This window comes from Catharus ustulatus, chromosome 23, assembly GCF_009819885.2.
Source record: "Catharus ustulatus isolate bCatUst1 chromosome 23, bCatUst1.pri.v2, whole genome shotgun sequence".
NCBI classification, from domain to species: Eukaryota; Metazoa; Chordata; class Aves; order Passeriformes; family Turdidae; genus Catharus; species Catharus ustulatus.
Window position 1 is genome coordinate 3,325,404 of NC_046243.1, and position 24,734 is coordinate 3,350,137.

The following is a 24,734-nucleotide window of genomic DNA, read 5'->3' on the forward strand; positions in this document are numbered from 1 at the left end:
AACAACTCGTGAAACATATTAGCAACAACACGCGAACTATTTTAAGCATCTAAATGCAATCGTAACTTGGTTATAACTTATCCAGTCCAACAATGAAACGGGGACCGAACATTAACATGGGTACAACAACTGCAACTGGTCCCACTAGGGTGAACACATGGGTGGTAAACTAGGGCTGTTGGGTAAACAGGGGAGTTGAACTGATTTCATCGCTGGAGCGTTTGGCCGTGATGTTGGAACTTGTATTCGAGTTCTTTGCTTGGCCGATGAAGCGGGTTTGGCAACAACAGAACACCGAAGCACAAAGATGGAACACGAGGCTGATGAGATGGATCACGGCAGTGAACCTGTCAAAAGAAACTCAGAGATCTCGTTAGTTTCATCAGTTTTATTACACAGCACAGGCTTTATGGATTTTAAAGGGCACCACTTGATGACATCATCCTTTTCTTACTGCTGTGTACTCTCTGCCCGTTACAACTAGCTTCCATTGTTTCTTCAGCGCTGGAAGCTTCTGCTGTCTCCAGAGCAGTCACTGCTTCAGAGGTTAGCTCCAGTTCACTTGCTGTGGTGTCATCACTTACATTCTTTCTAGTCTCTGGCACTGTCTTAGCAGTGCATCCTCCACAGTAACACCCAGTTCAGCTGCTTTCTGAATTTCTTTCTCTTCCTCTTCTCTTGCCTGCTCAATGCACTCTGTCAGAGCAGCAGACATTCATGATGGTGATCTCTCCTCAATGCTGCTCACCACCCTTTCTTCTTCCGCAACGGTAACAGCAACTGCATGTACTAGCCCTTCAGATCCTTACTCCATCCTCAGGGTCTCTTCTAACTTTTCTGCTCTCTCTTCCTCTGAGGTTTGTTCTCTCATTGCTTCAGCATCTTTCACTCGTTGGGCTTCCATTTTTTCCTGTTCTGCTGCTTCATGCTCCGATAAAGGAACAACAGCTGGAATATCAGAATGTTCTTCAGCTGTTTCTACCATGTCTTCTCTTGCTTGTTACCTGCAGCTGAGCCCGCGCACCAGGGCACTGGCAGAGGAATTCTCACATGTGTGGGCACGCTCCTGCCTGGACTGCTGGATGGGGACCCGGTGCCCCTTCAGGAGGAGCGCCCGCAGTCCTGGCGCGAGAAGAAGCTGATGGAGGGACTGCTGCGTGGATGGGAGCTAGATGTTCTTCTTCTGTGACTGGCTGGTTCAATGCCCAGATGCCTTGGAGCAAATCTCCTGTCTTTCTCCCCACTTCTTTTCCCTGAGTTTTTTTTGTTGTTTTTTTTTTTTTTTTTAAACCACAACAGAGGAAAACATGCATTTGAATTCCCTTAGTTTGGTGAAAACCACTATTCCTGATATTTTACAATCCCATCTTTATAATTTTCTCCCCTTGTCAGTCAATTCCAATCTGGCCACAATTGAAAGAGACTGAGGAGGTTTCGATGGCAAACGTTCTTTGCTTAGCTAATATTCCCACCTGGCCAGGGCTGAGATATTAGACTAGGCAAAATGTTTTTTCCTATTGTATTTTAAAATCCAACCTTTACTAAATTTTGAAAAGTGGTAAGGGATAAGTATTTTAGAAAACCACACAATTTTAATTCAACAATGGAATGCTTTTCACCAAACTAATTCACTCAATTAGGTTCCTCAAACCTATAATGTTAAAGGAAGCAACATCCTTAAGTTCTTTGAATGGCTAACAATATATGATGCCAGTGCAATGTATACAAACAACATTAGCAAACGTTATGGTGTAAACTTCCTCACATGCTTAAAAATGTTAACATGTTCCTGCTGTCTTGGTAAGGCACATTTATAGCAACTGCAGGAGAATGAGTTACCAAGGCGAATTTCGGAGCTCTGGGACTTTCACTTCCTGGTTCCGGTGGGCCTCTTTTTGTCTGCGTGTGGTGTGAGTAAGCCGGTATGTTTGATGGGAACAGCCGGTGCATAGCTTCTATCACAATCGGATTCCGATTCTGTACTGGATATGTATTGTTTTGTGTGTCTTTGCTTTCCCCACCTCTCGTGCCGTGATGTTTGCTCGGCCCACCCGGACTCGCTATCCGAGTCGGAGAAAGTAGAGTGATAGGGAGCTTCCGGCCACCGGTGACTTTTGTCCGAGCTCTGCCTTTCTTTCCCCCCTCCCCTTCTCTGTCCTTTTTTGGGGGGTTTCTCCTCCTCCAAGGGGAGTACCTTGGGGTGAGCTCCCTGGCTGGTTCTCGGGCTTTCCTCCCTTTCATTGTCTGCGCCCCTCCCCCCATGTTCGTTGCTGCGCGTGCGTGAGGCGGGTGGAAGCTCTTGGCCCCGCCCCTCGCCCTCAGGCTCAGCGCCATCTTGGGGCGCATAAGGGGGTGATCTTTTTAAAATTTCGTCAGAGTCCGCTTTGTTAGAATTGTTTCGAAACTTGGAAACACTTTCATCATCTGGCGATAGCTTAGTGGTTACTTTAGAGGTCGAATTAGCGGACTGGGGCCGTGAGTAGTTGTCAGTTTCAAGCGGTGCGCTATCGCTGATCGCAGTTTGAGTCGCGGCAGCCACTCCTACTTTAGGTGTGAATTTTAAACAGTCTCGGGCTGCTCGCCAAGTTTCTTGCTCTGTTAGCGCTCTCTCCAGAGCCTTCACAACTCCTCCCCAGCTCTCCAAATGTTTACCAGAGCTGGAGACAATCACGTTGTTAGCGCAGGCGTTAGTACACTCCCTCCAGCACCCTGAATGCAGGGTGTCTGCGGGACGGTCTATCGCCCTCGATTTTAACAACTGCATGATTACGTAATCAAAATCCCTTGATTTGCATTGGATGCCACATTGCCTATGCAATTCGAAAACTACCTTGCCAAGTGCATCCATTTCTTGGCGGTACGTGAGCGCCCTCACCGTCGGGGTCAGATCCAGCTGCCTCGACCGCTCACCTCTTCCAGCGCGAGTGCCTTCACCCGATCGCCCTCGGTCACATGTATCGGGGGCTATTCCCTCACCCGAACACCTGGGGGCGATCCCGGGTTTGGGCACCACTATGTTGCCTTTGTTGGGGGAGAACGAAGGCAAGTGGCGACCTGGTTAGAGTGGGCCACGGCAAACACACACACACTTACAATCCCAGTCACCAGACAAATCACTCGCTACACTGATACAGTCGACGGTGAAATGCGTTTATTTCTTGGCAAACGCCGGCTTAAGTAACTTCGGTACAGCTGTGATTGGCTAACGTCACGGAGAGGGTGGGGCCTAACTCCTCGTACATCACGATGTCTTCCGAACGAACTTTCTAGCTCACCACACTTCCCTGAAGGAGGATTTTCACTGCAGCCCTGTCCAGTGGACCAAAAGAAGGGCGAGTATCCCCCAAATTAGGCTGAGGTGCTCCAAGTAGAGGGAAGGGTGCATTGGCCCCCAGGTGAGGAGAGGGGAGCCCCACGAACCTACAGGCTACGATAGCTGTGGAGACAGCTCCCTGTCCCTGAAACTAAAACTGGCCCTGGACTCTTATCTCTAGTTGTTAAATTGTTTCTTTTTGCTGCAGCGAAAAGTGGAATGTTCTTGTGCCGACCTAGATTAAGATAAGGGAATATAGGTGCGAAAATTTTGGAACAGCAGAGGGGGATTTATTTCCAAATTGTGGGTATCTTGAAGAGTGGGAAAACTTTCAAAGCGGTTTTTAAAACAGTATCTCCATGGATCACTTGTGTGGTGAAGGGATTTGGTCACAAGCTGCAAGAACATTGGTCATAAGCTGAAAAAATACCACAACCAGTGTTAGAACATGTCAAAACAGCTACCGAGAAGGCCCTTATCCTTCTGCCTGCAAATAAGCCTAAACAAAGTTATGTGAATATTAAAAAGCTTTTATAGATTTACCCATTTTCTAGATTTTGCCATCATTCATTGGCTGGTATTTCCTTGCCCAAAGCACAGAGCCCAGTGAGCACAGGCCTGCCCAGAGCTGGCACAAGCCAGGGCACAGCTCTGCCTGGCACACAGGCTGCTGGGCATTTCTCTTCCACTCCTCCCAGGCACAGTCCTGTGCCTCTGACACTCATGTGGCAAAGCACCCCAGCTCTCACTGGCTCATTTCTACTGAATTTTATCTGTCCCCAAGGTACACCCACAGGCTGACCCTGCACTGGCACCACCAAAGGGACCCCCAGAGGCTGTGCTGGGTGAACCTTGGCTGCCAGGCCCCCACCCAGCTGCTGCCTCTCCTGGGCAGCTTTTCAGAGCTTCACATTCACTGCTTCCTCCAGGCTTGGTTAGGCTAGGTTGGATCAGACACAGCTTTAGCCAGATTCCCACTCAGGATGGCTGAAGGCACTTTTGTTCCTGCTGCATTTGACCCCTGTGGTTTTGGGCCATGCAGCAGGCAGTTGGTGTTCCTCATGTTCCAAAGAGGCATCTGCTTGCTCTTCAACCCTGATGCCTTAGGATTTTAGCTTTTATATATTTCATAGTTTTTAATCCTACAGTTCATTAGTGTATAACTCTAAACTCCATGTCCAGTGTGAGCTGCTGGTCAGACACAACATCTCCTCTCTAGACCTGGCAATCAAGGACCCCTCACTGCCTCAGGCTTCAAGAAATGTTAACAAAAGTGAGTTGGTGGGGCAAATTTGGGGTAAATGACTTCATTACCTGAAGCTGTAATTTCAAGATTAACCTCCAATATGCAAATGAACCAAATTTATAAAAGTATGAAAACCTGTGATCCTCTCATCCATTTTTGGGTGTAGCTTCCTGGGGGGCTTTACCTGTCTAAAATGCACCTGAAGGACCCTTAAATGAATATAATTGCTTTTTATTCCCTTCATTTTGTCTGGCCTCTGTTTTTAGGTAGTCCCAAAGGCATCACCCCCACTTGCACTGCTGCTTTGGCCCTTGCCCAGCCTGGGCCATCAAGTTTCACCCAGTTCTGTCACAATACAGTGACACACACCAACAGCAACCTCCCTGTGTAGGTGCCAGAGAACAGTAACATCTGCAAGAAAAGACAGGAGAATGAAGTCAAATAAAGTAGGTAAAAGTGAGAAATAAATGTCTCACCTGCCAGAAGGAGAAATCTGTGGTTAATATTTTTGGAAAAGACACAGCACAAATCTTAAGTATTTTTTTCTCTGTTCTCAGAGGAAAAGAATCTGTTGGGTATTGACTGCTGCAGTTTTAGGAGTCAGGTTTTTTTTCTCATTGTTTAGGTGCAACACAACTCTTTCTCTGGTTCTCCTGTTAGTTCCTGGAACAAAGTGTAAAGAAAGACCTACAGAGCACCTGCATATCTATTTCAATCTGTCATATTTTTACCTTTCATGGTCTTTGGCCTGATCTTGCCATTAATCAAGGGATAAAAATTTAATAGGTAGACAAACTACAAAGGCACAAAGGAAAATGACTTTAAAGATTTTACAGGAGGAAAGAACACTGTGTAAGACTCATGTCGACTCTAGATTTTATTATTTTTTACTTATCTAATTAATGGTGCAGGAAAGGCCTGCCATGGGAGAACCATCATTTAATCTCAGATAGTCTTTCAGCTTTCTCAGAGATTTTCCTCCATGGATACTAATTTCTGTCTTTATTATATTTTTGTTTAATTAAACAAAGATACTGCACTTTCAAGCTGTCACTGACCTTACCATACAGAGGACACCTACATCACATTGGGTGGTTTTTCCTACAAAATCACTTTCTGCTGTTCACAGGATGTGACTGTGATGCAGAGGTCCCTCTACAATCAATGACTGAGGATGAAAGTGAGCAAAGTCAATCCTACAGCCAGGAGAAAAAGGATCAGACTGAATGAGATGTCTTAACACTGGAAATGTGAGTATCAGCCAGTAATTCCACTTCTGATCAATTTTTTGGCATTGAAATGGGCATTGTGGTGTGAGAGATGATGTGAGGTTGCTGATAGATCTGAGTAAGAAACCACAAAATAAACCAAACAACAGCTAAATAAAAAAGATCTTTTAATAGGATACAATAAAAATTAAGATTGGTAATGAGTGAATCTTTTGTCCCTTATTCCCAAATGAATGTGGACTGCATCTTTACTTCACCTTCAAATATTGTTGAGAAAGTATAAGTATGATAAGCCTGTGTGGCAACTCTGTCATTAATTTGGCTGCATTATGGAGTAATAGTAATTACTGCAAAGTAAAACCAGATCTTGGTATTTCTGTGGGATATCTGGGGTTATACAGAAATGCTTTCCAAGGTATGTAAAACTAGAGGTGGCTGTGAGTCAGCTCATACACATGCATCATATTTATCCAACCTCTAACTATTCCTCATTGCTCCAATCAGCACTAGCCAGTCTCAGTGGACTTTATAAATATATAAATATATAGTCTAAAGAGATGTGGAAAAGCCTCTCTTCTGCTTCACTTCAGAGTGCTCAGAGTTGAAAGCTTTTCTGGAGACCTCATAATTTAGGGTTTTTTTTCCTTTCGTCTTCTACCACACTCCACAACAGGTAACAGAGAAATTACCTTTGTTATGTTCAAATTATGCTACTGATGATTTTTGAGACTTGAATTGATTAGTCCATAAAAAAACATCTGCCATAATAAATTGTCTTTTCCTGCAGGGTCAAAGTGGTAGCTGAGCATTTGAAGACAGTAATGAATATGCAAACTTTGAAGGCAATGCTATGAAAGAAGAACCAGTCAAAAACAGAGACAAAAATAAACACATAAGACTGCCTTATTTTCTTTAGAAATTTTTATAATCTATTCAGAAGATCTTTTCAAAATCTGTATAGTTTCTAATTTCAACTCATCCTTTTGTCTGTTCAAGCAGGCAGTTGTATTCTGACTGCAGATTTGCCTGGCAGTTTGCAGCTTCATCAGCTGCTGAGCACTAAAACGAGGAGAGTCCTACAAGGCACCAAAGGATGATCCCTGGGAACCTCAGTGGATTGAGTGAATTCAAACTCCTGGGTTTTTCTGGAATCTCTCATTTGCACCCTTTGCTCTTTGTAGTTTTATTATCTCTCTATATCCTCACCTTGATGGCTAACACAGTGATAGCTTTCGTAATAAACAGTGACAGCAGCCTTCACACCCCGATGTATTTCTTCCTCACTCAGCTGTCCTGTTTGGATATCTGCTATTTGTCAGTCATTATCCCAACTATTCTGGAGAACCTGATGGTGGGAACAGTGAGTATTTCCAAGACAAGATGTGCAATGCAAATGTTTTTCTTCCTTTTCTTTGGGGTTGCTGAGTGTTTTCTCTTGGCTGCCATGTCCCTTGATCGTTATTTTGCAATTTGCTACCCCTTGCACTACACAATTATCATGAGCAGCAGGGTCTGCAGAAGCCTGGTTGCTGGAGCTTACATTTGTGGAGCTGCAGTGGGTTTGGTTCACACCCTCATCACCTTCAGCTCACCCTTGTGTGGTTCTGCCATCGACCACTTCTTCTGTGAGATTCAGCCTCTCCTGGACCTGCTCTGTGGCAACACCTTCCCAAGTGAAATCCAGGTCATTGTGGTGGCTGTCTTTGCTATTCTGAGCCCTTTCCTACTGATCATTTACTCCTATATTCGTATCATTTCCACAATTCTTCACATGGCATCAGCTGAGAGCCAGGAGAAAGCGTTTTCCACTTGCTCCTCACACCTCTTGGTTGTGACTCTTTTTTATGGCACTGCAGGCTCCATGTACCTGAGGCCAAAATACAGCTACTGTGCACCTGTGGATAAATTCCTCTCCCTTTCCTATTCTCTGGTGACTCCTTTATTGAATCCCATCATTTATAGCTTGAGGAATAAGGAGGTGAAAGGAGCCCTGAAGAAAAAATGGAGAAAATCTAAGTTAGTGTGGAAATGAAATAGAATATTTGGGTTGTTTCAGGTGTTTGTGGTGATATTTTTCACTCTAAATTCTTGTTCAGTAAAATTAATTTCCAGATACACTCCAGATACACTTCTGGGGAGTAAGGAGGGAGAAGAGTGGAGATTTTCAGCTGTAAGAGAGAGTGTTAGAACCTATGTTAACATTTTGGAAGGAAATTTCTTCCACATACTTAAGAAATTCATAAATCAGTAAGTTTTTTTTCTTTTTTTTTCCTTGCTTATTTCCAAAAACTTTAAAATTGTGTTTTGCATACTTCTGACTTTTTGAACCAAAGAGTAATATTCAGGAGCCTGATTTTACTGACAGAGCTAAGAAGAATAAGTTTTCATCTGTTTGTATTTATTTCCTGAAAATGTGTGGTAAATTTCTTTGGGGAAAGGAGAGGACATCATTCAGGCTATAATGTGGAGTACAGGAAATTATTGAGTACAGATTATTAATTCTGAGATTGTTATTGGGGAAGAAAAAAAAAGAAAAAAAAAAGAAAAATAAAAAGAGGTTTGCAAAATTGCATTCCTGCCCCACTGCCTCAAAGATATTTCTTTAATTTTAGAGTCATTGTTTTAAACACGTTAGACCAAGTCTTGGCATTTGAAGAACCTAACCACTGTAATGCTCTGTAACTGTTAATAAAATTCTTTATATTAAATCCTCAAAACTTAAATGATATTGGGAAGTTAAGGACATGAATCACTCCTTAAATTAATCCTTCATTCCTGGAAATAACTGTAAATATAAGTATCATAAAAGTACAGTGTTCTTAATTTGATGTCATATGAATTTTTATCTTGAGAGTTTGCAATTCCACAGAAAAAATTATAAGGTATAACTCTTTGCAGAAGCTTGACATCTTTGTTTTTAATTACATCTTATTTTATGCCAAAAAATTTATTAAACCAGAAATGTGTAGAATAATTTTCAGCATTAATTAAAAAAGAAAATGAGCCACCAATAAGAGATTTAATTAATCATATTTTCAAATCTCATCTCTGATTATATTTATAAAATATTTTTATATTTTAATATAAAAGCATATTTGAGACATATTTTCTATCACTGTTTATGTAATTAGAAAATAATGTACAATATGATTTGAAGGATTTATACTGAGGGGATGTTCAATTTTTTCTTAGAATGGAGGGCAGGATTGATGTTTTAATTATATCTTTACTTTCACTGTGCCAAAGATAAGGAGCAGTGATTCAGTGGTAGTTGTTAAAAATTGGACAAATAAGGATTTTAAGAAAAATTTAAAAATTCTCTTGTTCAGGAACAATTTATTTCACTTTGGACTTACCACTCTGAATGATGGTTTTGACATCTATTAAGTGATTTTTAGCACAGATTCCTAATAATTAGGAATGACACTTCTGACATAAAACTGAGAGTCACAACTGCTGGAAGAGGCACTCATTATTTTGGGGTGGCATTTGTAAGGCAGCTACAGCACTGCTGGGCATGTAAAATTATGCTAAACATTCAATTTAGTCATTAGATTAACCAAATATCCACTGGAAGGTGTCACTATGGCCTGTAGATTCCAGCTACACTTTTCATTAGATTTGGTCACCAGATTCCATTAACTTTGGATTAGTTTTGGCTGTGGTGGGAATTCAGACACCTGCAAAGAGATGCCAGGATCTGGAGCCAGATGATATTCCAAATGATTGATATTCCAAATGATTGATATTCCAAATGTTTGATATTTCTGTGCCCAAACTGTCATGGGATGAAGATAAACCACACACACAGAGCTTGGGATCTTCTTTTCCAGGCTTGACCTGACAGCCCAAGGCAGACTCCTGTTAATACCTCAAATATCCAAGGAAACATCCTGATATTCAGCTGGAACTTCCTGTGCCTCAGTTTCTGCCTGGTGCCTTTCTGTTGGATCCCAGAAACCTGATTTTTTTGGAGCTTTCTCTGCTTTCTGGCACTAACCCCCTGAAAAACATTACTTTTGACTTGAGGCCTTGAAAAATACTTCCAGATTTGAGTGATAAAGTTAAAATCACAAGTGTGTAACTAAATAAAAATGTGTGCTTTCACATGGTAAAAAGTTTTAAATTTGAAGTTTTTATACTAACAAGAAAAAATAGAAAAATTTAAGTAGTGTCTTTTTCATTATTCATCTTCCTTCTTCATAGTTTCAAATAGAAGTTTCTAGTTAAACAGTTAATACCACACTGAAAGTCATAACAAGTTAATTATTAAATTAAAATATTAATAATATAAGTGTTATTTCTCTATTGAACTGCTTAACTTTAAAGACTTAACTAAATCTGTCCCCATTTTACTCACTTCTAGCAGGTAGCCACAAGTGTTACTAAATGTTCTGTAAACATTTTAATAAAATTTAATAAACAACCAAGGCCAAACACAAAAAAATCAATTTCCTGAGTGTATTTTTAAACCCCTAACTCTAAGTAAAAAAAAAAACCTCCAAACAAACCACTAATTAAAGAATACAAAAACACCACCACTGTTAGAACTTTCCTCCTTCTGCTGAGCAGAGCTGGGTCTGACACTGAGCCCCTGCCACAGGGAGCTTCACACAAGCCCTGCCTCAGATTTTGGAAACAGTTTAAATGTAAGGAATCACTCTGGCCTGCAACTTTTAATGATGGCAAATCAGGTCTGTTTATAAAAATGAATTATGTATTAAACAGACAAGAGATAGCAATGAAATATCTTAATCAGATTTACTACACTGTATAAACCCTAAAGAACTACTATTAGATTACAGTATAACATAGACCAGTGCAGCTATGTCAAGGCAGCTATACTAAAGCTAGCAAAAGAAACAAGATTAATTAGGATTCAAATGTAACTTAACACAGAAATGATGGGAATGTACAGATTCCTTCACTTAACCCCAGGGGAATAACCACAGAGCAGCATCCCTGCTCACTGGAGAAACTCCACACATTTCCATGGGATGTACAGAAGATTTCTGCTTTGTGAAAGTTTGCTGTGGCTTTTGTAAAGTCTGTAAAGTGATGTGCCTGTCTGTCAGAAATCCAGCTTGTCTTCCAGATCCCACTCCAGCAGTCAGATGTTTTTGGGCAGTTGGGAGATGCCAGAGCATTAACCCCGTGGGACCAAAAAACTCTGCAGGAGAGCTTGTCCTGTTTGATTTATCTGACTGTGCAACAGATGAGCTCTTGTGGGAGGAATGCCCTGCTCCTCAGGCTCCCTGCAGGTACTTTTACAGGGTGATAGGATCCCCTCTCAGCCTTCTCCAGGCTGAGCAGGCCCAGCCTGTCCTCATCAAAGGGATTCTCATCACCTTTGAATCCCTCCCCTGCACCACGGCATCATTTGTGATGGCTGTGCCTGTGGGAACCCAGGACATCCCTCTGGCTTTCCTGGACAGTTCCAGACCCAGGCAGGGGGCTCAGGAACCTTGGCACAGTGCCCAAGACCCCTGTGCCTTGGATTTCTCTCCCTGGGAAAAATTACCACCCTTACACGAAGAATTACAAGTCACAAAAAATAAGTAGAGTGTAAGTTAGATTATTACAAGGTGAAAAAGTAGGTTTTTAGATTGTTTATAACAAGGGTCTGGGGTCAAGATGGAGGAATTTGGGCACGTTCTGCCCTTCTTTCTCCTTCTTCCTAGCATCCATCTTTTAGGTGATGTTGGCATATCTAGATTGGTTTAGAGCAGAACCAGACTGTACAATACAAGTGATAGGTATTGGAAGATAATTGTAAATAATGTTTGTGTAGTTTATAGCATAAAAAGATAATCCCAGCCCAGGGGTGGGCAGTGTGCCTGGGGCTGAGCTGCTGAATGAACCTGGGCTGGGCAGGGAAAGAACTTTTAGATCAGATAAAATAACACCTCTGGAAACAACAGAAGATATCTCCTGACTTTCTCCAGTGCTTGGGCTGGGACACAGAGACTCTATAACAACACAGGTGATAGTCCCAGGCTCCAGAGACACCACTGGCCACATGTGCCATGTGTGCTGCTCCTGTGGACAGGTTTCTTTTGTAGAGCTCTGTGGCAGGCCTGGAGGAGAGGACACCTCACCCTCCTCCTGAGGGGCAGCAGAGGGGCAGGAATCCATCTCCTCACTCTCATGACCAGTGACAGCACTTGAGGAATGGCTGGAGCTGAGTGAGGGGAGGTTTGGTTGGATATCAAGAATAAACTTTTTCACCCAGAGAGTGGCTGGGCACTGGAAGAGCCTCCCCAGGGAAGTGGACTCAGCACCAAGCCCATGTGAAGAAGTGACTGGACAATGCTCCCACACACGTTGTGGCTCCTGGGGTGCCCTGTGCAGGGCCAGGAGCTGGGCTGGATGATGTGACAGGTCCCTTCCAGCTCAGGATTTTCTGGGATTCTATGACCCTGCAGCCCTGCCTTTCTGACAGCCTGTTTGCCAAGTTCCTCCAGAACTGACCTCCTCTGTATCAGCCCTGCACATAACGGGTGTGATGCCTCAGGTCTCACAGCAAATCTGCTCTGAAACAAGACAATTATTCTTGTGTTAATGAGCAGATTATTTTGACCTTAAATTGGGACAGATGATGAATGTCAGATGACTGCATGTCAGTCTGCAGTCATTGATATTACAAATATCTTGAGTTTACCTCTGTCTTTCAGTTTCTCCAGCTCTTCCCCTGTGCCCTTGCTCACATCCCTTGCTGCCTATTCCCTCTTCTCAATGAAGTTTCTTTCAAGACACTGAGTGCAGACATCCCAAGGCATTAGAGCTTCACCAAGTTTTAACTAGGCCTTTGTGTTTAGCTGAGTCCCTCCCAGGGGGGGAAACTGGGCTGTAGAGAACTGGGGAGAGGGCAAATCACCAGCCAGGAAAGTTCTGAATCTCAGGAGTGAGTCTAATTGCAGAAGTCCTTGTTAGCTCCAGCTAATTGTTCTTAGCTTTTTACCAAACACAAATATTTCCCTTTCTGAAGGAATGGCAGGGTCACATCAATACCAATCTAGATGAGACTGGGAACACTGCTCTCCTTTGATGCTTCACCCTTGTAACATCAGAGCTGGAGAGAGGCAGGGATTTTTTAAAACTTCAGAACAGCTCCAGGGCTGTCAGGACATTGCATTGTGTTCATGAGGCCAACATGCCCCTGCCTCCTAAGAGAACTGACTTCCCTCTGCCCAGAGATTAACAAATCCCAGCAGCAAGGAGCAAAGGGAAGCAGGAATCACTTCCCAGCAAGAGACAGAGATCATAGGTACTATTCCTAGCTGGTGTAAGTTCCTTTAACCAAAGCTATTGCCCAAAAGTTCAAAACCACATGCTGTAGTGTAAACCACAAATATCTCTAACAGAACAAGCAGGGCAGGATGTCCTCCTGTGTCTCATAGTGTAAAACATCCATGAGTGTCCTGGAAGCACTCAGACTAAACCTCCTCCTTCTCACCATTACCAGTACATGAAGTAGATGGAAATATTTCCTAACAATATCCTGATTCCCTTTTTCTCAGCAGAATCTCCAGGTAAGCAGTAGGGGTTTTTATTGCACATAGCCAAGGCCTTTTCTGCTCCTCATAGTGCCCTGCTGGCAAGGAAGGTGCAAGGAAACAGCTGGGACAGAGGGACAGAGGGATATTCCACACCACAGGACATCATGTGCAGTGTGTGCAGTGGGGGAAGGAGGAAGGGGAATGTTTGGACTGATGGCATTTGCCTTCCCAAGTAACTGTTCTATCCTTTGGCCTTGGATATATTCCTCATCCTCTTCTTTCTGCTGCCCACATTAACTCTGCTCGGGCCTTACCCATTTTTTATCCCTTGGCTGACTCAGTTCAGCACACCTGAGTTAAGCTAACCTGTCAAGGCAGCTTCTTCCCTAGTGAACACATTTGACTCTGGTGTCATTGCTGACCTTTGGCACTACATCACTGCTCCAGAATTCTGAATTATTGTTATGTGCTATTCTGTTGTTCTGGCTTTGCCTATCCACTCTGACACATGCCTGTACCCAGCTCCAGCTACATTTGCCACACCACTGACAAGTGTTATTTCATCAAGCATCACAGCTTTTCATTGACACCCTCAGCCTTCAAAGCCATCTCAACCATCTGCCCTGGTGCTGTACATTTCTACTGGCCTTCCCACCACAAGTTATGCCAATTTTTGCTGCCCACTCCTCCAGCTGAGTCCATCACAGTTCCATGGTGGGCTGAAATACCCCTTCCATGCCTCGCTTCCACCTTGTCCTCCTAACACCTTAGAAAATTACTGTGGATTAAAACTTACCAAAGCCAAGGTCTTGTCCAGCAAATGGAGCTGTGGAAGTCAGTGTCATCTGTGCTCTACTCTGCTGATAACCACACATACCAAACCCTTTGCAGTTCTTCACAGACAATCTTCAATGTGCATCTGCAGAGTGTTCCTTCTGATGTTTGGCTGTGTGGAGAAAACTGTTACCAAAATCTCTAGGTACAGATCAGGAAAATGGCATTAAACACACTCACATGTAAGAGGTTACCAGGCAGACAAAAGAGGTCCTGCTTGCCCAGATGAACTGTCTGGGGCAAGTTTATTTAGGGGAGAGTGTCAGTGTCTGTCCCACAGAACAGTTTGTCCCAGCTTTATGAGTTAATCACATCTGAAAGCTCCTCCACACTTGCCTGGGAAGGCAGCAACAAAGGGTGGTGGATGAATTTGACTGTAGGAGGCTGTAAGATTCACCTGGGCATATTTACTAAAGCACTGGAAGATGTAAATCTGGCCAAGGACATCAGGGATAACAAAAAAAGCTTCTATAGGAACAGCAGCAATAAAAGGGAAAGGAATAAAGGGAAAATGTGGGTCCTGTCAGGAAGGATATGGAGCTGACGTACCCAACAACTTTTTTTGCCTCATTCTTCACCTGCAAGTGTTCCAGACACACCACATGAGCTGCAGAAGGTGAAAGCAGCAATTAGGGAAATGAAGAGCTTTGTGCTGTAGAATAAGACTGGGTGTGACCATTCCAGAAAGCTGAAGGTTCTCATGCCCATGGGGTCTGACAAGGTTCACCTCTGGGTCCTGAGGGCACTGACAGAGCAAGAGGCTGAGCCCCTGGGCATCTTATTTGAGAGGTCACAGCAGTCCAGTGTAGTTCCTATGGGCTGGAAAAGGGGGAATATAACCCAAATATTATCAAAGGGATATTAGGAAGACACAGGGAACTACAGGCCAGTGAGTCTCACCTCAGTGATTTGCAAAATCTTGGAGCTCCCAGAAACTGTGCTAAGGTACATGGAAAATAATGAGTGATTGGTGACAGCCAGCATGGCTTCACTAAAGGCAAATGGTACCTGAACAAATTTAGTGGTGAACAAGGGAAGGGCAACAAGCATCAGATCCCTGGACTTGTGCAAAATATCTTGTTGGATCCCAGAAACCTGGGTTTTTTGAGTTTTCTGTGCTTTCTGGCACTGACCCCCAGAAGAACACTGCTTTTAACCTGAGGTCTTGGAGAAGGCTTCCAAATTTGAGTGATGGAGTTAAAATCACGGGTGTGTAGTTAAATAGAAATGTGTGATTTCACATGGTGAAGGGTTTTAAATTTGAGGTTTTTATAATATAGTAATATAATATAGTAATATATAATATAGGTATGGGACAAGATGGAGGATTTTGGGTGGTGTCCCTTTGGGTGCTCATCTTCCTTCTTCTTCCTGGTTTCAATTATTAGTTTCTGTTTGGTCAGTCAGTGTCACACTGAGGGTCATGGGAATTTAGTTATTGAGTTAAAGTATAAATAATAGAGGTGTTATTTCTCTATAGCTTTAAGAGACCTTGTAGCAGCTGGATCTTGCTCCATTTTTCTTGCTTCTAGCTGGTGGTTAGAAGTGTTGCAGAACTCTGTGTACTTTTAATAAGATTTAATAAACAACCAATCCTAAAGACTAGAAAATCCATTTCCTTCATGTGTTTTTTAATGTGTTAGCTCTGAGTGAAAACAGAAAAAACTCCAGACAAACCACTAATTAAGTGGTGCAAAACACCTCCACCATTACACATCTGACATCCCTGTCTCTAAACTGGAGGTGGATGGATCACTTGGATCACTTGTGTGTAAGGAACTGGCTGGATGGTCCCACTCAGAGCTGTGGTCAATAGTTCATTGTCCAGCTGGTGACCAGGTCAGCAGAAGTGATCCCTGCCCTCAGCTCAGCTCCTGGAGCTGAGCTCAGCTCTGGGCTCCCCAGTGCTGGGCACCTGCTGGGCTGAGCTCAGCATTACAGTAATTTCACGATTATAAGCCGCACTGAGTATAAGCCGCATATCCGGGTGCCAGCAACTTTTCATTCTTTGTCCATACATAAGCCGCATGTTACAATACAGAGTGTGATAAAAGGTATCTGTTCTATCACCATCTGTTGAGGGTGGGGGCAGTGATCCTTATCTCCATGGCAGATATTCTGCTAATGGGCCATCCATTGAAACCAGGTAGGGCATTGTTCTTTATCTTTTCACAACCCATCCTTCCTCCAGCCAGTCATTTTCTGCTAATAGGCCATTGAGTCCCACTGTGGGACTGATAAAATTACTGCATCCCATTGGGAGTTGCTCCAGCCAGGGGGAAGAGCCCAACATTTCTTACCAAGATAAAAACAGAGGTTTTGGGACACTAAGGGAGCCCCTTTCTCCACTGGACTCCAGAGGAAAACCGGATTTCTCCACATCACCACTGGAGCTCCGGAGGGAAACTGAGCCACATCTGTCACTGCAGGAGGATGCAGCCACCATGGAATGGGACTGCTTCCAACACCCTGCCTGATGGGGTGTCAGGTTGTACTCTGACTTTGTCAGGGTTTGGAGTTTGTTTCTTTGTAGTACTGTATTTCTATTTTAATTTCCCTAGTACAGAACTGTTATTCCTAATTCCCATATTTTTGCCTGAAAGCCACTTGATTTCAAAATTATAATAATTTGGAGGGAGGGGATTTACATTCTCAATTTCAAAGAGAAGTTCCTGCCTTTCTCAGCAGACACCTGTCCTCCAAACTAAAACAGCAACTTTTCTTTCATTGTCCGTATATAAGCCGCACCTGATTATAAGCCGCACTTCGGGTTCAGACCAAAATTTTAGTCAAAATGGTGTGGCTGGACAGGCTTGAGATGTGGGTCTGTGCCAATCTCCTGCTCAACAAAGCCACTGCAAGGTCCCACATGTGGGTCAGGGCTGTCCCAGCACAAGAACAGCCTGAGTGACAATGACCTGGCACTAACCCTGAGGAGAAAGGGTGGGGGTTTGGGGATGGGGAAGCCCAGCATGACTTGGCAATGCCTGCTTGCAGCCCACAAGGCCAATTTCATCCTGGTCTGGATGAAAACATGGCCAGCAGGTCGAGGGAGGTGTTTCTACATTAATTCATGCCAAGCCTGCTCCTCAGGCTCGTTCAGTCACACACTGTCACCAAGAATTTCCTGGTGTCTGACAGCAGTGAAATATCTCCTTTGGTGCATCCATGGTGTAATTTCTGCCAAGTTCTCCTCTTCACTGAGTAACCCTGGTGCAGCAGGGCTGGGGGAGATTGTTCCAAACTGCTCTGCTCCTGCTGGCTCCAGGCAAGGAGTGGCTTGCAATGAACACTGTGGGCAGCAGATGGAAGCAGCAGCCTGAATTTGCTGAATTTGTGCTGCTGGCACCACCTGGAGAGACAGGAATGCCAACTGCTGGAGCTGCTGCTGTGGAAGGAGCTGGGGGAGGCTGTGTGGGGTGGTTCAGCAGAACTGTGTCACAAGCACTGCTGGAGGCGTTTCTGGAGATGGCTTTGAATATAGGAAAATTCACTGGCAGTGGAGAACAGTGTGCTAAGAATGACCTCTGTCTCCTCAGTTATATTCACTTCTAACCTGCTCTGGCTTCGTATTTTGCCCACTACCCCAACCTAAAGATTTCTACCCTATTCTGGTTACATGGATTTCCACTCACTATGTAGCCATGTCCATACAATTTTTTTTTAGAACCCTGGATTTGCTGTGCCCTGGTCCTGTCAAACCTGACCCACAGCATGAATTTCTATTTAGAGGCCATAACTTCCATGCTGAGCCGTTGATTTTGAGGCCAGGTCATCACAGACTGATCCGTTCTGATTCATCACTGACTTCCTGACCTGCTCCACCTTCTCAGCTGTCCCATCCACAGCCAGTCCTTCTGCACCCACCTGCTGGGCTGCTCTGCTCTGTCAGTGCTCCCCTGCCTGCACAGGTTCAGCTCCTGCCTCCTCCTCCTCCAGGTGCCAATTAAAATCACCCTGCTCCCCCAGTGAGGAAAATCGTTCTTGGGAATTCTTTTGGATGCATCACTCTGAATTTCCTTCACACACTTGGAATTACAGAGGCTACCAGGGAGTGAACCTGAACCCTGAAGGCAACAAGCCATGATTCCTGTCTTGTGTTCCCTGACTACAAATCCACCTGTATTTCACATTCCTGCAGGTATAAGGAACTTTGTTGTGGATTTGTATAGACTTGTAAAGGCTCTAAGTAGAGCACACAACCTTATGTATGAAACAGGCACCAATTTAATTAATTTAATTAATTAAATCAATTTAATTAATTTAACAGCAGTGATTTAATGTTAAGATTTATTTTCCCATGAGGAGCAGTTTACACAGGCATCTTCATTCTCCTTCAATAAGTTCCAAGGCTCCATGAGTCTTGCAGAGCCAGTACTCTCTTAGTGTCAGTTATTAAAAGACAAGGATTTCTGAAGGTGGCATGACTTTTAATAGGGGGACAAACAAGCAGAAAATAAATTATTCTCATGGAGAGCATGGACCAGAACTGTTACTTATGCCTTGCCCTAGTCCATTCAGTTTATCAAAATGACAAAACTGATCTACACCAGCCCTTTGCTTTGGTGTGTTGAACCCTAATGCAATTCCTGACCTTGAGAAATGTTACTAAGACATAAACCAAACGTGGTTCCAAAAATCAATCCACTGCCTGATCTCATAAAAAAGGGGGAAAAAAGGAAAAAAAAACCTATTGCAGATTTGATTTGTCGACTTCTAGGGACATCAAACCTTGGTGAGCTGCATGGAACTGAATCTGAGTTACCCAGCCAGGGTACACAGGTCCCTCCCCTGTCTGTGATCAGTGATTTTCTCTGGGGAAAATGATTATGTTTTGATAATTAATTGATTAGTGGGTTAATTAAAAGGGTCTGAAACAGGTTTCTGGTGTTCATTTTTATAATCTGGGACCTCTTTGATCTGAAATTTTACCCTCATCAGAAATGAGCTAGCTCCTTGGCCCTAAAACAGATGAACTTGGATCCTCAGGACCAGTCTGTCTACTCATGTTTGAAATTAGTCCAAGGTACTCATGGATGACAAAGTTTTTCTGAGAAGAAATTCTTAGTAAGGATGTTGCAGCCCTAGTGTGATTATAGGCAGAGTGAATATCACAGGACTATTATCACAGTAATAAATAAGAGTGCAGAGAAAGCAATGGAACTATTTTGATTACATTAAAGTGACATTTTACTTCATTAGAGTAAAAACAATAGGATCTGGATATCTGGTGCCCATTCACTGCCTTAAAATAATTTTTTTTTATTTATTTGAGTCCTGATGGGTGGAAGAATTCAGAGATTGCCTTAAAGCTATGTCCTTGTGTTATCTACAGCTTTTTTTTTCTTTCTATTCTGACTTGGTGCTATTTGTTACTGTTTGTGGTCAGTTTTAATCCATCAGGTTTTGTTCCAAGTTTGAAGATCTGAGCCCAATCCAGGACTCTTCTGTGTTGGTCAGCTATCCTACTGTTTTCTTGTCCAGATCCACTACTCATAATTCTTTAGTTTAGTTTGTTCTGCCCATTTTAAACCCATGATCTCAATCTTATTCAAAACTATTGTTTCACTGACATCTGTAAGCCCCCAAAAAACAAAATACAGCTCCCTCTGGGCTAACTTATTCATGTTCAGTTTCTATCCACACTTCAACAAAACAAGTAGATTTAGCATGGATGGAGGAAAAAAATAAGAATGTTGTGCTGGCAGTAAATTATCCATATTATCTGAACCTGAGATTTAATAATAACCTCTTGATGTGTGAACACAGACACCTGGCTCTCATTCACTCAGGTGAAATCATGTATTTTCCTTTTGCAGGTAACAACTTGGGCATGTGTGGAGGTAGAGGGGATTACATCAGTAAGGTCTCACCCCATTTAGGCCAAAGAAGTGACAACACACCTCAGAGCCATAACTGATGTGTTTCAAGATATATTTTATAATATATACATATATATTTATATACATAAACCTACCTGGTTCATGTAACAGAAGCACTGAAGTACAAAGGGATCAACAGCAACCTGCTCCAGCTGCCAGCCTAAGCCATAATATCCTGACACATATTCAAGTTTGTGGAAATCTGGATGCAAATTTTTCCTTTGCAGAGTCTGTGTGGACAAGCACATGGAGCTAAAGAGATCCTGGACATTTTTTCTAGGTGGTGTGGCCTGCTAAGGAACATGAGGGAATGACCAGTCTCACTTTTCCTCTTCAATTCTCTTTTAAGCTCTGAAAGACATCCTGGATCAGCCTCAGTGCTAGGTTAGGAGCCATGGGGACTTTGTGCACTGTTCCAAATCTCTGTTCTGGGTTCTCTCCCACATGATCTCAGAGTAACTCAGGGACAAACCCCAGCTCACACACGATGCTGTCAGCTCTCTGTCCCTTCCTCTCGAGCAGAACCAGTCACTGTCACCTCTGCACATCCTCATTTCTGGGTCCTTACAGCTCTTCCTGTGCCAGAGGTGGGAAATACCTCAGGAGTGAGTGCCAGCATCCCCAGCCCATTCCAGCTCTGATAATGGGAGCCCTGGCACTGCCAGCAGCCTGATGATGTGTGTCACATTGTCCCAGAGGCTAAACAGCTTGTTAGCCTTTTGTCAGGAAAATTAATCCACAAACACCAGAGGTTCATGTCCAAAAAGGAGACAGAGGAGTCCTTTCACTTTATTTGAATAAAGGGAGAGGCCTTGGGGCATTCCCCTGGGGTGTCTCAAATTTTTGGAGGATACAGCCTCCTTTTTATCCCAATTTCCCAGCTGCATTTCCCTCCCTCTTTCCCCATTGCTGAGGTACTTGAGAGGCACAGACTTCCCTTGCCTGATACCTGAGATTCCCCTCCAATGTATAACCCTCCCTTTTAATTTTTAATTCTTATAGAGTTCATGGTTTTTCCTCATTTTTTACTTTCATCTTTCAATATCCAATTTCATTTATCAGCAAACCAACAGTTTGTTTGTAAAGGAAAATATCTTTTTCCATTCATCAGTGAGTGAAATCTTTCCCACTGTTTCGTTTATCTCTCTCTCTTATCTACCAGCAGACCCACAGCTTGTCTGTCAAGACAAATCCCTCATTCCTCTCACTTTAAAAACTGATTTCTTATCACCAGTAGGACTCGATTTTGGAAGCTAGGAAGGCTGCATCTCACAAGAAATCTTTTTAATATCTTAAAAGTTAAATTGCAACTCAGTACAGACTCTATTATACCATCCCTTGCTGCCAGGTGTTTGAATGGGAATAACAGAAAATTGTATTTACTCTGGTCTAATCTGTCCTGCTGCCCAGTGTTACTCTGGCCCAGGCACAGAACTCTGCTGAAGTCTGTTCTATCCATGCAGTTCTTGCACATTTTGCCATGACCCACCCCCATTAACCCTCCCTCCTGGGCAGGTTTAACCCCAGCACATGGCATGAATTTAAATGCTGCAAGGATCAGCCAAATTTTCTTACCTTGATGGAGGCCACTAAGGCAGAGCACTGGGTAGTCCTTATTCACAGCTGCCAGCTCAGCTCTTCTCTGTGCCCTGTGTGCTCACTCCTGTCTGTGAAGGCGCTGGGAAAGCTGTTCCCAGTTTCCAGAGGCACTGGCATGGAAGCTCCATGGATGAGAGAGATCCTCCAGTGCTCAGGATGATCCGAGGGAGTGGGGCTGCAGAACCTGCGGAGGTTCTGTGCTGTTCTTTGTTCTGCACTGGGAGGTGGGAGTGGGACCCTGCAGTGTCCTGGCTGCCAAGGGCTCGAGTTTCACACGTTAAACCCGTTTGGCAGCGGCAGAGTGACTGAGAAATCAGATAGCAACAGAGGATTAAGTCTTGCAGAGGGGAAATGCTGCAAAAAGAATATTGAATTACCCCCTCACCTAATTCAACACTGATTTCATTGGACCATCATCAGCTGTGCTTTCTGAAGTGATCCAAAAGGGCTGGTTCATACCAGAATTGACTTTCTCTCAGTCTTAAAACTCAATCTGTGTCCCATTCCATTGTTGCCTGGAAAGGCTGACCTGGAACAGAGACTAGACAGGGCAAAAGGAATAAAACAGGTATTTATTGAAAGGATTCACCTTGGGCAGTGCAAGAGCCTGGCCAGGGCTACACCCAAATCAAATCCAAGATGGTCAGGAGTTTTACACATTTATAAGTTTTGGTTCATCTTGGGCTCAGTTATCCAACCACAGCCCCAGCCTATGGAGTCTCAGCCCCTGGCTTGCCCCCTTTCCCTCACTGTTGTTTCTGATTTTGGGTACCAGTTTTCCTTGACTCTCTGGCTAGAAAGAAAATGTTTTGTCCAACTCCCCTGTGAAGAGAATTCACTAACACCTAATATGAAGTTTCAGAGTTCCACACTAAGCAGCAGAGATTCTGAAAAATAGAAAAGCCAAAACCTAAGGCATCACCATGAATCTAAAATTATTTGATTACTTTTGCCTAAGTACGCTAACTCAAATCCCCAGAGTGCTTCAGCTGAACTTTCACACAATCTTTATCTGAAAACTCTTCACATCACACAGATTGCTCCTTTTTCAGTAACCTTTTCCTGCCCAGTCTTTGGGCAAACCACACTTGAGCATGATGTTATCTTCCTGTTGTTTTCAAATCTGGGAAACCACTTTTGAGGAATACAATTGCAATAAAGCAGATAACACCACTAAAAGACCAAACAAGATTTAAGGAGCAAAGAACAACACTTTGATAACAGCTATTATGACAAATGTATAACCCAGACAAAGGAGAGGTTGTCCCATCCACTTCAACCTCCTGGATTGTTCCTGTGGCCTAAGTATGGCTCAGCCACGCTGCCTCCTGTTCTGATTTGTGCTTAACTTTGTGAAGTTCATTTTAACAACATTGTATTTCCATGGAAGCACTTTCTCTGATCCCTTGACAATCTAAGTTACCAATTCATGCCAGGACTGAGCAAGAATAACAGATGGACTTACTCTTGTTCCTGTGACCTTTTCAGTGGCCCACAGCAGCACAGGTTATGACACAGCTGGGTGACAGGATTGGTTTGCCCCAATTTTTTCTTGTGTACACAATTTTCAGTTATTTGCCTATTCTCATTTTTATTGAGAGCAATAGAAAGCTTTAATTAAGTCATTCAGCTAATGATTACATTGTTAAAATATCACTGTGTCTGAAGATACAGCTAACACTGAAAAAGGGAAATTGAAAAACTTCAAATGTGATTTAATTTTGCTTTGATAGTCCACATACATTTAGGATTTGTTGAATCACACGTTTTTAATTAATCAGATAGTTCTGTAACTTGAACAATGAGGAAGGGGCTTTCATTTTGTCAGAATTTAAGGAGTAAATGATTGAAGCTTGCTAGTAATGTATTGTTCAAATTCTTAAATTATCACAATGTTAGGACATCTTTTCAGCAAATAATATAAGACAGCAGAAGATAATTGCAGTGTAATTGCAAGTATAACTGCAGACCCTAATCTGTGGGGACCATCTGTAAATTTGCAAACTGACTTTATTCAGATCCTAAATACTGTAATTTTGACTGTGTCCTTGTCAATTTTGATATGTTTTCAGCATGGCAAGAAGCCTGTAAACATGCTGAGGACAGCTGAAAAGCAAAAAAGTTGGAAAAGAAGTTGCTAATACAAGAGATGTCCGGGTTTAGTTGTCTCTAGCTAAGGAGACTTTGTGGGCTAAGTTGTGCAGAAAATGTGTGCAATCGTACAGAGAAACTTCCTTTGTCCATCACCCTCAGTTCAGGGGCTGTGCAGAGGAAAGGCTTCACATGCTGTGTGTCAGGAGCTGTCCCTGTGCACAGGGCACATCCTCTTCACGTGGATGATGCTGGGGCTCAGCTCGGTGTCCCAGTAGTACTCTGGGGACAGCAGGCGCGTGGGTTTGTGCTGCACCAGGTACTCGTTGAGGAGGCTCTCGTGGTGCCCCCGAGCCTCAATTCCATTTTCTGTGTCCTCCATCAGCCCCCCAAAACAGGCTCGGGTCAGTTTGTACACCTCGGACACGCTGCCCCCGTAGAAGCTGGCAGTGTAATGGAAGTCCCCCTGTCCCTCAGGGGTGGCACCTTGGGACTCAGGGCGTGTCTCACGGGCTTTGTTCTCCTGCTGGGTGACCTGCCAGGAGCTGATGGTTGCCACCAGGGCATCAATGATCTCCACCCCGATGTGTGCCAGGAGCTGCACGTCGATGTCCATGGAGTACAGATAATCCACCTCGTGCTGGAACTGCCCCTGGATGTACGAGCTGAGGATGTGCATGCGGCTCCGGGAGAGCTCCTGCCACCTGGAGCCATTCTGCACAGGGATGACAAACAGCTGGTTCTCAGGGGCCAGCTGAAGGTGGGAGACCTTCTCAGGATTGTCTGTGAACAAGTAGAAATTCACTTGGTGCCCAGCAAGGAAGTACTTGTTGGCAGATCTCATGAACCCTTCTATGAACTGGACATATCTAAGAGACATGGAAAGGAGAAGAATGGAGAGAGGCTCCTCTGCTGAAGAATGACAGCTGTTCAAGTTCATTCTCTTTGTCTTTTTCTATCTGTTGCTCCTTCTTACAATGTCAGTTGCATGTCAATGAGTTCTGATGAATGCTCTAGGAATGGGAACTTTCAGGAATTGGA

At 43.5% G+C, this 24,734-nt stretch overlaps 2 protein-coding genes and 1 long non-coding RNA gene across 5 annotated transcripts in view; 1 reads left to right on the top strand and 2 right to left on the bottom strand.

Annotated features, from left to right (window-relative positions):
- The first annotated feature begins 5,641 nt into the window (after positions 1–5,641).
- On the top strand, positions 5,642–8,021 carry LOC117006696 (olfactory receptor 10C1-like). The gene is made up of 2 exons (XM_033079258.1): positions 5,642–5,809; positions 6,576–8,021. The coding sequence occupies exon 2, from the start codon at positions 6,882–6,884 to the stop codon at positions 7,818–7,820; it is 939 nt and encodes a 312-aa protein (XP_032935149.1). The 5' UTR covers positions 5,642–5,809; positions 6,576–6,881; the 3' UTR covers positions 7,821–8,021.
- On the bottom strand, positions 7,699–22,164 carry LOC117006697. Its single transcript, XR_004420013.1, has 3 exons — positions 21,579–22,164; positions 14,084–14,233; positions 7,699–7,778 (listed from the first exon to the last, which is right to left on the bottom strand). It is a non-coding gene; the product is annotated as an uncharacterized LOC117006697 (long non-coding RNA).
- Positions 22,165–22,432: 268 nt separating this feature from the next.
- LOC117006695 (histo-blood group ABO system transferase 2-like) overlaps positions 22,433–24,734 on the bottom strand; it is a 985,927-nt gene continuing 983,625 nt past the window's right edge. For all 3 annotated transcript variants that reach the window (XM_033079257.1, XM_033079254.1, XM_033079253.1), the window contains one exon: positions 22,433–24,562. In XM_033079257.1, the coding sequence (XP_032935148.1) occupies positions 23,896–24,562 (667 nt within the window). In that variant the 3' untranslated portion in view covers positions 22,433–23,895. The remainder of the gene's footprint in view (positions 24,563–24,734) is intronic.